At 49.9% G+C, this 17,005-nt stretch overlaps 5 protein-coding genes across 5 annotated transcripts; 1 reads left to right on the plus strand and 4 right to left on the minus strand.

The window, feature by feature from the left end:
* Nucleotides 1-206: 206 nt before the first annotated feature.
* On the minus strand, nucleotides 207-1,676 carry PSV08DRAFT_169095 (uncharacterized protein; the record flags this gene model as incomplete). The annotated part of the gene is made up of 2 exons (XM_014219312.1): nucleotides 207-472; nucleotides 575-1,676. The coding sequence occupies 2 exons, from the start codon at nucleotides 1,674-1,676 to the stop codon at nucleotides 207-209; spliced, it is 1,368 nt and encodes a 455-aa protein (XP_014074787.1).
* Nucleotides 1,677-3,376: 1,700 nt separating this feature from the next.
* Nucleotides 3,377-5,054, minus strand: PSV08DRAFT_375660 (uncharacterized protein; the record flags this gene model as incomplete). The annotated part of the gene is made up of 1 exon (XM_014219311.2): nucleotides 3,377-5,054. The coding sequence occupies one exon, from the start codon at nucleotides 5,052-5,054 to the stop codon at nucleotides 3,555-3,557; it is 1,500 nt and encodes a 499-aa protein (XP_014074786.1). The 3' UTR covers nucleotides 3,377-3,554.
* A 2,001-nt stretch (nucleotides 5,055-7,055) lies between these two features.
* Nucleotides 7,056-7,679, plus strand: PSV08DRAFT_496 (uncharacterized protein). The gene is made up of 2 exons (XM_014219310.2): nucleotides 7,056-7,255; nucleotides 7,316-7,679. The coding sequence occupies exons 1-2, from the start codon at nucleotides 7,088-7,090 to the stop codon at nucleotides 7,454-7,456; spliced, it is 309 nt and encodes a 102-aa protein (XP_014074785.1). The 5' UTR covers nucleotides 7,056-7,087; the 3' UTR covers nucleotides 7,457-7,679.
* Nucleotides 7,680-7,807: 128 nt separating this feature from the next.
* PSV08DRAFT_357744 (BTB/POZ protein) lies at nucleotides 7,808-8,741 on the minus strand (the record flags this gene model as incomplete). Its single annotated transcript, XM_014219309.1, has 2 exons — nucleotides 7,808-8,422; nucleotides 8,481-8,741. 2 exons carry the CDS (start codon nucleotides 8,739-8,741, stop codon nucleotides 7,898-7,900), a joined length of 786 nt encoding a protein of 261 aa, XP_014074784.1. The 3' UTR covers nucleotides 7,808-7,897.
* Nucleotides 8,742-9,259: 518 nt separating this feature from the next.
* Nucleotides 9,260-16,163, minus strand: PSV08DRAFT_213105 (uncharacterized protein; the record flags this gene model as incomplete). Its single annotated transcript, XM_066092105.1, has 8 exons — nucleotides 9,260-10,129; nucleotides 10,181-11,005; nucleotides 11,765-11,949; nucleotides 12,537-12,541; nucleotides 13,200-13,423; nucleotides 13,751-13,826; nucleotides 15,270-15,463; nucleotides 15,599-16,163. 8 exons carry the CDS (start codon nucleotides 16,161-16,163, stop codon nucleotides 9,738-9,740), a joined length of 2,466 nt encoding a protein of 821 aa, XP_065949904.1. The 3' UTR covers nucleotides 9,260-9,737.
* Nucleotides 16,164-17,005: the final 842 nt, after the last annotated feature.

The raw sequence follows: 17,005 nt of genomic DNA on the forward strand, positions 1-17,005 counted from the left end.
TGCATCCATCACTCCAGTAGTATTATCACTGCAAGAATTTCTCTCTAAGAAAGAATCGCGGAAGACTCATGCCGCAAAAGATGATGTATTATCAAGACAGCCTATTCTAATAGAAACTCAGAAACACGAAAACATTCTTAACCTCATCTGACATTACCATCCTCCTCTTTGCAACTGCTTTTCTACGAAAAAAAAACCCTCAAGCCTCATTGCCGGGCTTGAACGTCCGATCTCTGCTCAGGACGAGTCTTGACGACTTCTGCTAGGCTTTCATCAATAGGGATGCCCTTATGATACAGGCAGGGGAGACACGAGATGTAGTAATCTTTGCCCTTGGCGCACTCTTTTCCGCACTGGAAGACGCCGGTCGCGGGGTCCCACACGTACAGCAGGCGCTTTTCGATTGACTTGCTGGACTTTGCAGGCATGCTTGCATTGACCCGGGGATATAGCATCATCTGTCCCTGGAGGGCTGTTGCCATCTTGTCGCAGTTGTCGCAATAGTCGCTTTCCAAGCTGTTTCTGGGTGTATCTTCGAGTCCATTGCACTTTTCACGGCATATCAAATACTTACGCAAACCGTCCACAAACCACTGTGGTGGAGATTGGCCATCGCCTCTGGCGGTAACAGTAGCAAGACCAGCCTGTTCGGGTTCAAAAGGCGGTAGTCCTGCATCCCATTTTCTCCACAGTTCGTCGCATGGCGTGCACATTTTCTGCGTCTTGTCTTCACCGCAGTGTACCACACAGTTCCAGATCTCAGCGTATGCCGCTGCTTGTTCAACGGACACGTTGTTGGGCTTTGTCGCTGCCAGTTGCTGGCGCCAGGCGGGCTCGCAATCCATACAAGAGATCAACCTGTCGCGAGAGCAATCCCGCACACAGACCCAGAAATTCATTTCCTCCTTGAATCCACGGGTCGATACTATTTTATTGGACTCTTCCCAGAGCGCATCGCAGGTCGTGCATGGCTTAGCGTCGGTGCGCATACAATTTACCGCGCACTTCCAGAGTTTCTCAAAGGCCATCGTCATTGCAGCCGTATCAACAGAGTCCCGAGCTCGCTTCGGGCCCCAGCCCCAAGGATCGTATCGAACCGGTTGATTGGAAGGCGTCAGTCCTCCCTGCCGCAACTTTTGATCGCATTGTTCGCACGCCTCGTGCCTGGAGCTTCTACACTCGTTCCAACAAGCCGACATCTCTCCTTCGCTCAGCAGCTTTGTGCCCACGCGACTGAGAGCATCATCAAAACCAGTATCAATACGCACCACCACCGGAGCCGGTGTCGCGACCTCGGTCCTGGGTTCAATCTTGAATTCGGTAGGAGCGGGATCTTCGTTTTTCCTGCCTACTGCATCGGCGGGGTATACTATCCCATCCCAACCCTCTTCGCCCTCGGGATACCACAGCGGAGCAATTTGATTAGGGTCCTTGTACACGCCTACTCCGTGTTCGTGCCGCCATGGAGGCGGTGGGCTTCCCAGGTCGCCTGTAGGCAGCGGAACGCTTCTCGGATCGCCTGTAGGCAGGTCGTAGAATGTCGTGGGATAGGGCAATTTCATTCCGCCTTTTCGGGGGACAACTTTGGAAGGGGCAAGGGACCTGACAACGGGAATAACGGGGGTTGCTGAAGTAAGAGAGAGGAGAGTCGCAAGAAGCAGGCTTTTGAGCTTCATCTTGCCCGTCTTTGTTCTGATCCTTTGATGTCTCTGTTAGATTGGCCTTGGAAAAAGATCTTGGGAGGGTTGAAAAATACTTCTAAAGGGGCTTGCGGTCTTTTTATGTCACAATCAACAAAGCAAGGGGGATTTGCGCAAAGACGAAAAAAAGGGACTTCATCTCATACATACATCCAGACGACGGGCAATTTTTGAACCATGGTCGATATATCGTTGAGGGTGTAGTGTTCTTTTTTTTTTTAATAATGATGAAGTTGAAAGACCCATTCGGAAATCAATGTTTGCCTATAACAAGACTGGCATGTGTGACCCACACAGTTGGAACAAATAGCAAAGTAAATGGAAGTTGAGAACGATTGTTTCTTCAACGAGTTTTGGTCAAATCCCGGTTCGGGGAGCAGCATTATCCATATTTGCCTATGAATTTCAGCCAAGTGTGCATATATGAGCTTCATGCTCTAGACTGACCCTCTGCATACTGATTTGTTGTGTCTCATGTACTCTCCCTTGGCTTGCATGTCGAATGAATACTAAAATTCCGCCCGAACGTCATAGAATGAATACAAAGTATTCTGGTAACATGTCCGTGCCTCACTTGCTTTCCCTGAAGATCGATGTTGTAATCAGTCCCTCCACCACTTTACAATCCATGGTTCTGGCATACAGCCAAGATTCGGTTAAGGAACGCAACAGAGTTGACCATTCTTCTGCTCGGGCTATATGCAGGGCAACCAGTGCACCTGTTATCGCAGAGCGCGTGATGTACTTCCAGATTCATGATTCAGCAAGCTGAACTGTTAGCGCGATCTATGATAACTGCCAGTCTGTTCATAGCCCTTATTTGCAATTTTGGCTTCAAGGGATCGCACACGACACTTTTAAGCCCACAGTTTGGTGCAACCTCAGTGCTTGATTGATTACACGTCTCTCTACCCTGCATTTTACATCAATCATTGAAACTTGGATCTAGACACACATCAAATTTGTAGCGCAGAAGTAATATATGCAGCTAATATGACGTTACGACGATGGAGCTTCTGCTGGAGAAGGTTGACTTGGAGCAATATATGTTAATGCAATCAATGTTGAATTGTTCAAGACGTTACTGATTGCGCTCTCTCGGTCGACAACTCGGCCAAATTTCCTTAGGTCCGCATGTGTTCCGAGAAAAGAGAATGATGGTTTTCCTCTTGTATTCGGAATAAGGTTGTGCGAAGATGGGGTAACTTGAGCGTTTTGAAGAGACAACTACCTAGCGTATATGCCCACCAATATAACTAATGTTGTAATTACTACTAAGCGAAGGCGGGCCGTGACTTTCCCGAAAATACCTCTTTTAGGATATACACTGCCAAAAGGACCGTTGCGATGTCAAGGACGGTAGTGCAAGGAAGTTGATTGGCGGCCAAACTGGCCGCTGTGGATCTCAGAGAACCCTGTTGGTGATCAGCAATCATTTGAGGTATTTCCTCCCCTCACTGATGTATGTGGCTTCGCTCACAGAACTGTCAAGATGACGTAACTGTAGACGTACGTACGCTGCGCAAATGCCACGCCAGACTGTGATCACTAATGCCTTACGGCCTTGTATACTCTATCTCAAGAATGTGCTAACTTTCTATGAAATTCGATGTCCGTCGTGATATCTCTGCGACCGGATGGGATCGACATTGAATATAAGTATGCATGTACATAGTATGTCCCGTATGTGCTAAGGTTGTGGGGCTCCGCAGACCCTGCCCATCTTGAAAAACTCCGAGAAGGAGCTATGCACCCTGCTCTAGAAGTGTGATCCGAGGACTGCGCCACGATGTGACCAGGGTGGTACCCAATTCAAGCCGGTGCAGGAGCAGCATGGAAAGCGCGAGAAGACCACTAGGAGGATACAATACCTCCCACACGTCTGTCGAATTCCCTCTTCCAGAGCGGCATCATAGACCTTGGCCGTGGGTTCTCTACATCTTTGTCGAAAACTTCAATCAGAACCTGGTGGTTTTCCGCAATGTACTCCGCACTCGATGATCGGTACTGGCGGATGATCGCCGTGTGTAGGTTTAGTAGCTTGTCCCGGCGTCGCACTACTATGTTCTTGAAAAGGGCTAGGAGAGACTCTTCAGATGGCTGCGGGAAGTTTGTGTTGACATGGAGCTCTCGCATACTGTCGGGAAGCATGTCACCCATACACGGTATGTCTGCATGGCGCCATGCGACGGCGCCTTCAGGAATTCTTGCTTCTGCGCCCTGTCTCTGACCACTTTCCAGTGGCGGTCCGCAGAAACACTCGACATCAACTTCTAGCCTTTCCAGTTTTGTGAAGCGGAGAAATGAAGACAGACCGTTTACAATCTCACCAAACAGTTCGTCGATGGTTATCGCAATGTCAACCAAGGTCCCGCTGCAATAGTTGGCGAGCGTTTCTAGGACTTCTCCAGGGTTCCAGTCGTATTGAACACCGTGCCATTTGGTTTGGTGTGAGTATCTGAACACCTGTAATGCTGGTACATTTGACAGAAAACCTGCGAGACCAGTTGCATTCATACAACAGCTTGCAAATTCGACCCGTGTCAGAGGCGACTTCGCATTTGGATTCAGCCAGCGAAACCCGGGACCGCCCCAGCCTTCGTCGACAGCTGTGCAGCTAACTGCATAGATATTTCTAATACTTTTCAACACCATGAGCGGCTCTATAACCTGGAGGCCAACCCTGATATCGTATCCTTCCTCCACGAATGGTAACAGGGTCTCCAGCTGCGCCAAAGGCTTTCGTCGATGCCCTGGGGCATTGGACATGGAAACCAAAGCCTGCACAAGGGGAACAAGATCCTCAGCGCCCTCACCTTCTCGGGTTTCATGCCACCTGTCGGGTAACTGTAGCACTTTGAGATTGGGCAGCAGACTCAACAAGGCAATAGTTGCGTATAATTTGTCGATTTTGGATCCATTATGGGTCCTATCCTCATCCAGAATCTGGCTCCACCATTCGTTCTCGTCGGCATTGCCGTAAAGTTCGGTCCTTCGCAACAAGCTTTTAATTTCTTCCATTGCCTCCCTGTCGTCGCGGAAGCTATACTCGGCATCTTCGTCCATGACCTCATCTTCTGAGCCGCGATCCCACAAGAACAAGCTCTCAATGTATTCAGCAATGATCGGTTCACGTGATATCTCGTGCAAGATAGCCAGTGTATCACGGGGTCGAGTTGTACTCAAGTTAGAAATATGCCGCCAGGTTCTTTTCAAAGAATTGTGGCGTTGAATTTGTGATGCGGCTCGAGAATAAACGGCACGGCATGAGAGAACGAAGTTTTCCAGACCATCGGGTGCCGTGCGGTCGATGATCAGGTCAAGGATCTCGGGCGGGAGATCGAGGAGACCCATGGCGGCGTTGCTGGGAACAAGGGATGATTCTGGGGCTTGCCAACAACGATAAAGCTGGAAAAATGCAGATAATAGTGTAGGAGATAGAGTTTGTCTGGTGGTGAGAATGGAGACTCAAGAGATGCAGCAATCTGGGTATCGAAGAATCAAGATGGAGCTCCGCTACTGAGGGGCGGCTCTTGAGCGTCCGTGCGCAGATTTCGTAGTCTGCGGTCATTGAGGGCCAGGCCAGGCGAGGAGCGGACATGATCGGAAACTTCTGGAAAGGCCATCTCTTCTTGATTGATTGTGATTGGTTCCGGCCAAATGCTCCTTTGGTGCGCGGGTGAGAGTACTTGGTGGGGGTGCGCTTACCTAACCTGCATTAGTCTAATAACATCTGCTACCCTTCTTGCAACTCTGCAGGGTTGGACTGGCTTTAGATGCCCTACCATCCATTTTCGATATCTACAGAATTTCAGATTCAGCTGTTGTGTTGCCTCCTTTGATCGCAGCGCTCACCAAGTTTGCTTTCGGTCACCGGCCGCGCAGGGGGGAATGTACTTACTGCATTGCAAGTATTTGTCAACCACAAGTGGCTAGCTCCTTTGTACTGTCAGGCATGTCAGACGGCGGCTCCAAGTGGGGGATTTTAGACATTCGGTAAATAAAAGACCATGGTACGACGGGCCACGAGGGTCTAGACGTCTAGACCCCACTGTTAGCAAAATTCCGATGTGTTAGATCTATCACAAACTTCAGTCTTCAACTCTGCTCTCGCGATATCAGGCATTCTCAGTTGGGCACCTAGTACTCAGACTAGTTGTAGATAGATGCTGTCTTCTCGGAATTCGTTTACCATATCGATTGTTAACCCCACTTGAAGTGGTCGTAGTGTCTCGGCGTTCTTGTTTTAGTCTCCTTTGTCAATTCGTCGTTCTTGGAAACTGGTCCCGCCTTTGCTGACCTTACTGTTTCGAGGTTAGATATGAGGCGGAACTACCATCATGCTCTCTCTCATGATATCTGTAGGTTTATAGCTTCCGATAGGAACCTCTATGCTATTTTGGTAGACTTCGCGTCTTGATCTACGATATCGTCCAGCCCAATCGGATGACAAGCATGATGAATCGCGGCAGCCCGCGATTACCGCCAACTCAGATTGCCGAGCCTATCCCTTTTAAGGTTACAGCCCGTTAGGCTCCCCTTTGGCTGTTGGGAAATGCTCAAAAATCTTGAGGAAACCATTTCATCAGGTGATTTGTGTCCGAGTATCCAAGAAGTTGGTTCTTGGAAGTACAGGGGTTATGCCTGACCCACAAGCCGTTTGTAACATTGAGAGTCTCCATTCCGTACTTGGCCGATGCACGGATCTATCTGAAAGGAAGTTGCCGGCACACATGTATTGTTGTAGTAAGCATCTCTGTTCATATGATTGAGAACAGAAGGGATACCCTGGTGAGAAAAGAACACATGGCCAACAGCCAATGGAAGCTTGTATGGCCATGATTTCGCATTGATAAGCAGAAACTTAGTATATTAGCTTTGTGACATCGCTCATTTTCGAAATCGTTTCATTCCACGATACTTAGATCAAAGTGCCCAGATACGTACTAGACGCCACGGCGTGACGGTTAGATGACTCGAAGTTGATATGACTATCCAAACGTGACTGGTCCCTGCCAGGGCATCATTGATATATCAATCACATGAGATGAATATTTACCACGTAGGTATCGTGAAACAATCGCTGAGCACAGTTTTGCTGCAAGACAGCATTGTATTTCGCGCGAAACAACATAGCAGGGACTCAGCAAAGATCGCGACAGGACTGCTGTGCAAAATTGGCTCATATGATAGTTTGCGAGAAGCTTGAAGATGGACTGTGGAGCATGCTCTAGATGTTGACGGTGAGGTGGCCATGGCAGGAGTGTGTTTCCTGCCAACTGAGGAACACGCTAAGCCACTAGCGCGCTCCACTCTTCCCTCAATGGAAGAAAGAGCTGCGCAACACAAACAACTGAATGCACTGACGTACGCCCATATCACCAGGAATGAAGCTAATTTATCGTGTCGCACACATATCGCTTGTACTTTTCCTGTCTGCTTTACTCATCTATAGCGTCTACTATGCTTTCGCCATACTGGTCGAGGACCGGCGTCCCCACTTACCGCCTCCGAAAGAGGACGTTGGCCCTCGCAAACCATCACCACAAGATATAGTAAGCTGTCCAAACACACGGGATCGCCTAGATCAATTTCGACATACTGATGGTGCATAGGCTAGGTCTATGAATACGATGTGGAATTATCTCGACGATTGGGACGAGGACCATTGTATTAATGTATGCGAAGCGTCCTGGACCGCGTGTCGGTTGAGGAGTTGCGACCACCTTCCTGGAGTTCGAAAGCAGGAGCTGTGAACCCATGGTGCAAACAACTTGGTAAATTGATGGTTTCGGGTGGATAGGAGACCCTAGATCATGATGACTAGCTCAAGTGACTCAGACAGCTTGTGCTATCATATTGGGCCCATTTATTCCTCAAGGCAGAGATGACGGACCGGAATTCGAGACGTTTCAAGTCAAACCCTCAGGAAATTTTATGCTCACACTGCAACAACTTCTCTTGATGCTGAATACGGATACATATAAAAGGTATGGGATGTCAAGAATGTCATATAATCAGCCACTGACTGGAAACCTCAGCAGGTATTCGGTCTGGCGTCAAATTTCTTATACTGAAGCTTTTACGACCGATGGCTGCTGGAATAGCATGTTGAATTTATGTCATGCATTAGTTCAAGACCTATCGAAACCAGTCTTTGGCCAATCCATCTATCATGTCACAGCCACCCTCTGTAATCAACCCCAGTTCACACTCTCATCTACATCCGGATTCGCATCTAGCCAAGCCCTCACGTCTCCTACATCAACCGTCAAGCCTGGATGCTCTTTTAGTGCACCCACAAATGTGTCTCTCATACCCTTATCGTCATCCGGTGTAGCCGTAAACGCCTCTTCCAGTGCATCGGCCAGCCCTAAGCCCTCATCCTGCCAATAAACATGCAAAACATCCTCCACACCCTGTTGTGCGTACGATTTGAGGTCAAACATGTCCAGATAGTCTGCAACCGTGTAGATGCGCACGTGCATGAGTAGATGAGCAGGAGCAAGACACTTCCCTGCACAAGGACACTTGCGCTTGAAGATCTTTGGACTACTAGCAGGTCCCTTTAGGAGAGCTAAGCTGCTGTGCTTGCAGTAGTCGGTTTCCGGGATGGGAATGCCGTACGGGAGCGCATACATGCCCGTGTACATGTAATTCAAGATTTTTTCCATGGAGAGCGCATCAACGTCTTGCACATCGACTTCCTTATTGTTGATCTCCTGCAAAATGGGTTTAGATATGAAGGACAGCTCGGTTCGGGAAAAGGGGGAGGCTTACGCTGCCGCTGAAGCGGAACATGCGCGCGAAGTAAGGTGACGAGGCTGACAGGATGGCCTTATGCGCCATGTACCGCGCCCCCTCGCATACGACTGTAAAGTCCGCTGTTTCATCCCCGAGCGCGAGTTTGGTCTGCTTGGTTTTGGGTTTGCTGGGCGTGCGTGGAAGAGTCTCTATGCGAGAGACAGGAGACCCTCTGCAATGCGGAGTTGTTGGTTCCGCTCTGAACCCCAGAGGCGATTTCTCAACAGAATCGATCATTTGCGGACTCGCGGTCGGTTCCAACACTAATTAGGGGGTCCCCGGTCGTGCAGCGCAATATGAGTGGTACGATATCTTACCGGAAAGAAACGACAAGAGCCTCTTTATTTCACAAGCGCCTGAGAGATATTTGCCACCACGCCAACATATACGACGATGTATGGAGAGCTGGATGTCTATGGGAGCCCGACAAGGGCCGATGATGTCGACGTCGCGCCCTGGTGTGGGAGGCAACGGGTGCGGTCCGTGCTCGGCACAGGCGAGGTGGAGGTGAATGCAAGGATCCCGCCCGCATTATCTCCGTCCAGCATCTGCCACATGTCAGCCTATACGGTTATGATATCCAATGAATATGACAGCTGCCTTGAGATCAGAGACATATCTGGGGAGGTGCGGTAACTAACTTGGGCAAGCCGGTATCCGGTGTAGGCTGTGATTGGTCGCCTGACACTGCTGCCTGTTCTCGTGCAGCAAGCCAAACAACCAAGACTTTGTTTTTTTGCTAATCTTTTGCAACTGAAGCTGCGATATGAAAGGAATCGAGATGAGACGAGTCACATGGAAAGGAACGCAATTAAAAACTGCCCGGGTTTTACGAGGAAAGAAAGCCTTTTTATTATTAAATATCCTACTGTTTCTATAACACTATCACACGCCCGCAGAAACGACTAAGGAGAAAGCAAAGCGTGTGTTAAGGAGCGACCATAAAAGGCCCATCTTGCAAAGAAAGACCTTGATGTAAGTTCAATCTGGTGAACTCGAGAATCAGAGAGGTTGGACCGCCTCAAACTGAGAAGGAAAGATGATACGTAGCACTCAGAGCGGCAGACCTAGGGGACTGAGAAGGCCGGTGGCAGCTGGGCAGTAGCTAACAGTATTGACGACGGTGCTGCGTACAGTCACAGTGGATGTGGCGATAGCCGTCGCCAGAGTCGGGCGAAATGCGGTAGAGGTAGCGTAGAGGGGTGTAGAGGTACTGCGATTAGGTCAGCAAAGTCATCTAGAAGAAAGGGCCCAGAATACTGACATCAAAACGGTCGCGCCCACTGTGGAGGTTTGCGTGGCAGTAACCTGGGACTGGGTAAAAGTGAAGTCAGGACCCAAGAACAATACACGCTTATCAAGCTGTTTCTTGGGCGCAGGCTGCTTCTTGTGGACGGGCTGCACAACACGCTTGCGTCGCAGCTTGAGCCTTGTGCATCCGGATATCTTGCTGCTGCCGTTGACCTCAGGGTTCGGGCGGATAGTTCCTGTAGAATACTTGGTGTAGCAAGGGCTGTGGACGCCAGGAGGTCGTGGGACAAAGGATATAGCAACGCAGCCTGACATCTGGTCGCATTTTTCAAGGCAACTTTCGTAGCTGTCCACAAAGAAAAGGCCGTTGGGGACTGTAATGAGCGTCAGCAAAACATTTCAATGTTGCATATCATGTCACTCACTATCGTTGCCGTAGCGATCTTGGGCGCACTCTACAGCGTACTTAGCTCCGCAAGTGGTGGTATATGTGCTGCCATTATCCGCAGGGCATGTAACGGGAGTGGGTGTAGGGAACGAAGTAGGGGTACAGGCGCACTGGTACCCGGTATTAGAGATTGTCGTGGTCACAGTCACAGTTGGTCCGGATGGAGTGGATGTGGCGGATGTGGAAGTAGGCAAGACTCTGATCAGCTTGGCGCCAATGACCGTGCTGTCAATCTTGAAGCCAGTGCCAGTGCCAGTCTTCAAGTAGCAAGGACCGCCTTTGACGTAGGCAACTGCAGCACAGCTGGGCGTGGATGAACAATCAGCCAAACAGCCCTCGTACGACTTGGGGAATGTAGGAGACAATGGAGACGATATGTCGTTATCGAAGTAATCAATGCCGCAGGTGATTAGGTACTGTCTTCCGCCAACAATAACGGTGGATAGATTAGAGCTGGGACATGATACCGGACTGGATGTCGGACCGACTGCTGAAGTAGTTGTGGTACGGATGGTGCTCAGGGTCGCCACAGTAGAGCCTGGGGCCGTTGGATTGGTGCTCAGTGTTCCTCCAGCAGAGCCGGGAGCCGTTGGGTTGGTGGTCAATGTCCCTCCAGGAGAACCGGGGGCTGTTGTGGTATGAATAATGCTTCCGGGAGACTGAGCTGGTGGGGTGATTGGAGGCAGGAATACAGATGGAACTGGCACACTTGCAAGTCTAGCTCCCCAAACAGCCGGATTAACATAAGGCTGCCCAATGCCGTATTTTAGATAGCATGGGCCGTTGGGCAGATAGGAAACTGCTTGGCACAACGAATTGGCAGCACAAGCCTGGATACATTGCTCGTAGTTTGCAGGGTTGTTGGGTGCCATACCGAGATCGTAGTCATAATAATCAATGTAACATTCAACGGCAAAGTTACCTCTGGAACTGCTGTACGTCGAACCACTGCTGGCGGGACAAGAGAGGATTGACGGAGGTGGCGAAGAAAGGGCTGAGGATAGAGCAACCGAGCTTGCGATTGGAATTCCCGTAGGTAGGGACGAGATGGGGCCCGAAATCGACGGTACACCCGTGTTAAGAGAAGAAACTGGCAGAGACATTATCGAAGTTGGCACGGGAACGATAGAGGTTGGAATCGGGACAAGGGATGTTGGAACTGGGAGGGAGCTAATCAAGCTTGGGATGGACGGAAGACTTGTTGGCAATGAAACGATTGAGCCCGGGATAGATATAAGCGATGTTGGAACTGGGAGGGAGCCAATCGAGCTCGGGATGGACGGAAGACTCGTTGGAAGTGAAATGATTGAGCTTGGGATCGATGGGAGGGAAGTTGGCACTGAGATGCCTGAAGTCGGTAGTGGGACTATCGAGCTCGGAATTGAGGGAAGACCAGTCAACAATGAGCCGATCGAGCTGGGGATCGAGACAACCGATGTCGGAACTGGTAGAGAACCAATCGAGCTCGGGATTGAGAGAATAGATGTCGGGATTGGCAGTGGAACTATCGAGGTTGGCAGCGGTAGAGAGCCAATTGAGCCAGGCAGGGACCCGATCGAACCCGGGATCGAGAGAATCGAAGTTGGGATTGGAATGGGACCAATCGAGCTTGGAATGGAGACGATAGAGGTTGGAACTGGTAAGGGGCCAATTGAGCTGGGTAATGAAATGATAGATGTAGGTAGTGAGACTGGCAGCGATGATAAAGCTGTACCAAGGGGAATTGAAGACAGTGGTAAGGATATACTCAAAGATGGGATCATAGAAGGGTTGATGGACGGGATGATAGAAGATCCCACGACCGGGATCGATGCAATAGCGGATGTAAGAGCTGACGGTACCAGAGAGGAGATGATAGGGGGATTAAGAGAGGGTATCAAAGAAGTGCCACTTGGGAGAGGAATGGGAAGGATGGAAGAAGTGAGAACTGGGACGGAGATCGGGGATATAAATGTAGGAAGAGACTGAATGACGGATGTAATGCCAGTTGGAATTACAGATGGAATAATGGATGAGATCCCTGGCACGGGGACTGGTACAATAGATGAGACCCCTGGTAGAGGAGCCGAGAGAAGAGACGAGACCGCTGGTAAGATTGATGTGACCCCCGGAAGAGGAGCCGAGAGGATGGATGAAACTGCTGGTAAGGAAGCTAAGGGATCCAGAGGAACCAGCGATGAGACTCCAGGTAGAGGAGCTGGTACAATGGACGAGATCGCTGGTAAGATGGACGTAACACCAGGTAGAGGAGCCGAGAGAATAGAAGAGACCCCTGGTAATATAGAAGTGACCTCTGGCAGAGGCGCTGAAAGAATGGATGAGACTAATGGCACAGAAGCTAGAGGATCCAGTGGAACAATAGAAGAGATCCCTGGTAGAATGGACGTAATACCTGGCAAAGGTGCCGAGAGAATAGATGAGACAGCTGGAAGAGAAGCCAGAGGGTTGTCGGGTACAAGAGAAGAAACCACTGGTAGAGGTGCTGAAAGGATAGACGAGACAACTGGTAGGGACGCTAGAGGATCCAAAGGCACAATAGAAGAGATTCCAGGCAGGGGGGCCGAGAGGAGAGAAGTAACGCCTGGAAGGGGAGCTGATAGAATAGATGTAATACCTGGAAGCGGGGCTGAGAGAACAGACGAGATGGCTGGAAGAGAAGCCAGAGGATCCAAAGGAACGATAGAGGAAATCCCCGGCAGAGGAGCTGGAATGATGGATGTGACGCCTGGTATAGGGGCTGATAGAATAGACGAGACGGCTGGCAGGGAAGCTAGCGGATCAAGAGGAGCTGAGAGTATGGATGTGATCCCTGGTAGTGGACCGGACAGAATAGACGAGACCACAGGTAGAGAAGCTAGAGGATCAAGGGGAACGAGAGAGGAGACTCCAGGCAGGGGGGCCGAGAGTATAGATGTGATACCGGGTAAGGGAGCAGAGAGAATAGATGTGACCCCAGGCAAAGAAGCGAGAGGATCTTCGGGAATGATGGAGGAGACTCCAGGCAGGGGAGCCGAGAGTATAGATGTGATACCGGGTAAGGGAGCAGAGAGAATAGACGTGACCCCAGGCAAAGAAGCGAGAGGATCTCCGGGAATGATGGAGGAGACTCCAGGAAGCGGAGCTGCCAAAATCGACGTAACTCCGGGCAGTGGAGCTGACAGAATCGATGTAAGGCCAGGTAGGGGGGCAGATAGAATAGAGGAGACTCCTGGCAATGGAACTGGCAGTGGCCCTGAATCTGGGCCTGGAAGTGGAGCTGCCAAGATCGATGTTACTCCAGGTAAGGGAGCTGATAGAATGGAGGATACGCCTGGTAATGGAACTGGCAATGGACCCGAATCTGGATCCGGCAGGGGAGCTGGCAAAATAGATGTTACTTCGGGTAGCGGAGCAGACAGAATCGATGTGACTGCTGGTAGTGGAGCTGATAAGATGGACGAAACAGCTGGTAGAGAGGCCAGGGGGTCTAGAGGAAGAATAGAGGATACTCCAGGCAGAGGAGCCGAAATAATGGAAGTGATGGCTGGAAGGGGAGCTGAGAGAATACCTGTATCCAATGGCAGGGAGGATACCAAAGGCAGCGATGAAACTAACGGAAGTGATGAGACCAACGGTATAGATGGCTGCAGTACTAGTGACGTGACAGCTGGAAGGGGAGCTGAGAGAATACCTGTATCCAATGGCAGGGAGGATACCAAAGGCAGCGATGAAACTAACGGAAGTGATGAGACCAACGGTATAGATGGCTGCAGTACTAGTGACGTGACAGCTGGAAGGGGAGCTGAGAGAATACCTGTATCCAATGGCAGGGAGGATACCAAAGGCAGCGATGAAACTAACGGAAGTGATGAGACCAACGGTATAGATGGCTGCAGTACTAGTGACGTGACAGCTGGAAGGGGAGCTGAGAGAATACCTGTATCCAATGGCAGGGAGGATACCAAAGGCAGCGATGAAACTAACGGAAGTGATGAGACCAACGGTATAGATGGCTGCAGTACTAGTGACGTGACAGCTGGAAGGGGAGCTGAGAGAATACCTGTATCCAATGGCAGGGAGGATACCAAAGGCAGCGATGAAACTAACGGAAGTGATGAGACCAACGGTATAGATGGCTGCAGTACTAGTGACGTGACAGCTGGAAGGGGAGCTGAGAGAATACCTGTATCCAATGGCAGGGAGGATACCAAAGGCAGCGATGAAACTAACGGAAGTGATGAGACCAACGGTATAGATGGCTGCAGTACTAGTGACGTGACAGCTGGAAGGGGAGCTGAGAGAATACCTGTATCCAATGGCAGGGAGGATACCAAAGGCAGCGATGAAACTAACGGAAGTGATGAGACCAACGGTATAGATGGCTGCAGTACTAGTGACGTGACAGCTGGAAGGGGAGCTGAGAGAATACCTGTATCCAATGGCAGGGAGGATACCAAAGGCAGCGATGAAACTAACGGAAGTGATGAGACCAACGGTATAGATGGCTGCAGTACTAGTGACGTGACAGCTGGAAGGGGAGCTGAGAGAATACCTGTATCCAATGGCAGGGAGGATACCAAAGGCAGCGATGAAACTAACGGAAGTGATGAGACCAACGGTATAGATGGCTGCAGTACTAGTGACGTGACAGCTGGAAGGGGAGCTGAGAGAATACCTGTATCCAATGGCAGGGAGGATACCAAAGGCAGCGATGAAACTAACGGAAGTGATGAGACCAACGGTATAGATGGCTGCAGTACTAGTGACGTGACAGCTGGAAGGGGAGCTGAGAGAATACCTGTATCCAATGGCAGGGAGGATACCAAAGGCAGCGATGAAACTAACGGAAGTGATGAGACCAACGGTATAGATGGCTGCAGTACTAGTGACGTGACAGCTGGAATAGGAGCTGAAAGAATACCGGTATCCAAAGGTAGAGATGAGACCAACGGGAGAGACGACACTAGCGGTAGCGATGAGACCAAAGGTACAGATGGCTGCAAGACTAGCGACGTGACAGCTGGAATGGGGGCCGACAGAATATTGGTATCCAAAGGCAGAGATGACACTAATGGCAAGGACGATACCAAAGGTAGTGACGAAACCAACGGAAGTGATGAGACTAACGGTATAGATGGCTCTAGAACTAGCGATGTGACAGCTGGAATAGGAGCCGACAGAATACCGGTATCCAAAGGCAGAGATGACACCAATGGCAAGGACGATACCAAAGGCAGCGATGAAACCAACGGAAGTGATGAGACCAATGGGAGAGACGACACTAGCGGAAGGGACGAGACCAAAGGTATAGATGGAATCAACGATACAGACGTTACCAGTGGCAAAGACGATACCAATGGCAGCGATGATACTAAAGGTACAGCCGAGACTATAGGCAAAAGAGCTGCTCCTCCACTTGTTGGGCAAGCACTAACGGTACTCGTAGCCAGTGCAACACTGGTAACGGCCTGTGTCTGGGTAGTTGTTCCAGTAGGGGTAAAGACGGTTGTCGTGGCTACAATTACACCGCCAGGTGCAAGGATAGTTTGCGTTGACGTTGTCGTGACAAAAGCCGTTGTAGTAGCAACAGTGGCGGGCGCGGGCGATGCGCCGAATGTGGCTGTATAAGCGCGAGGAAGGGGAGGTGGTAGTAAACCGCCTATAACATTGTTGATGGTCAAAGCACCGCTGTTCGGGAAGTTGGTAAGAGCAGCACTACCACAGAAGATACCGGTGTAGGTTGCAGGGGCGCCGGAGGTAGCGTATGAACAAGTTTGAGTGTATTGTGCTAACGTGTTCGAGATGACAGGCGTGAAGCTAGGCTTCGTTCCAGCGAAACATGTTGATGTGCCGGACATGTAAGTCATTTGAATGCCGAAGACGTCGCCTGCTACATGTTTGGAATAATCGTAGCTGAAGGTTGGAACTGCCGTCCCTATAAGAGACGGCAGTACAGAGGCCACGAGCGAACAGCCCGACATGGCTGTGATTCTGCGAGGCTAGCGAGTGTATCAATGATAAAAAGGTAGAGGATGAGTGGCTTGATAGAATTTGAGAGCGAAAGTGCACCTCTTTATAAGTCTTTTGAGTTGATAAAAAGAAGGCAAAATCACCTTCCTACCAACGCTCAGTAGTGTGAAACGATGACGGGTACATAGTCCGGAGTTGGGCAGTGCCAGGACCCCTACATAATGGTAGGGGTAATTTTGTCTTGAATGGATCGAAAACGCGTCTTTCATTGATTATCCAGCAACTGTTTAGTGGGGAGACGCATACCATTGACGCATTTTAGATCAATGTACATATCTATGTCAAGGAGCGTCTGATGAAATCTTGTTAGATAATACTAGCTGCAGGGCCTGGGGTGCCATACTGATCTCTAGCATACCCACATCATTTTTGAGAATTTCCATATAGCACTATCAGAGTGCTATACAGAATTGAAGGGCAAAGATTTGTTAGATTGGGGCATTGGCTCACGCCTTCAATACATCTCGAGTATGGAGATGACATGGTTCAGAAGTTCACCCACGTTGTATGCCTTGTGATCTCCCATTCACGAGATGGCAAACATGCCAGACCAAATCGACATCCAGAATTTTACTATTAAGGAACATTTTAGTAATGGTTCCTCTGTCTTTGTATGCTTTCACATGCATGGGTGTCTGGCTGAGAGTCACTGACCTACCCAAGGAAAAGCTACGCATATGATCATATCAAAATGAGTCGGTAGTGCTCAGTCTTGGATTTTCAATTGCCTTAGCATCCAATGAAACAGATTTTTAACCACGGTAACGGCTGGTGGGTGCATGCAAACGAGCTC

Source organism: Bipolaris maydis (assembly GCF_028858645.1).
Source record: "Bipolaris maydis strain C4 unplaced genomic scaffold PSV08scaffold_1, whole genome shotgun sequence".
Classification (NCBI taxonomy): Eukaryota; Fungi; Ascomycota; class Dothideomycetes; order Pleosporales; family Pleosporaceae; genus Bipolaris; species Bipolaris maydis.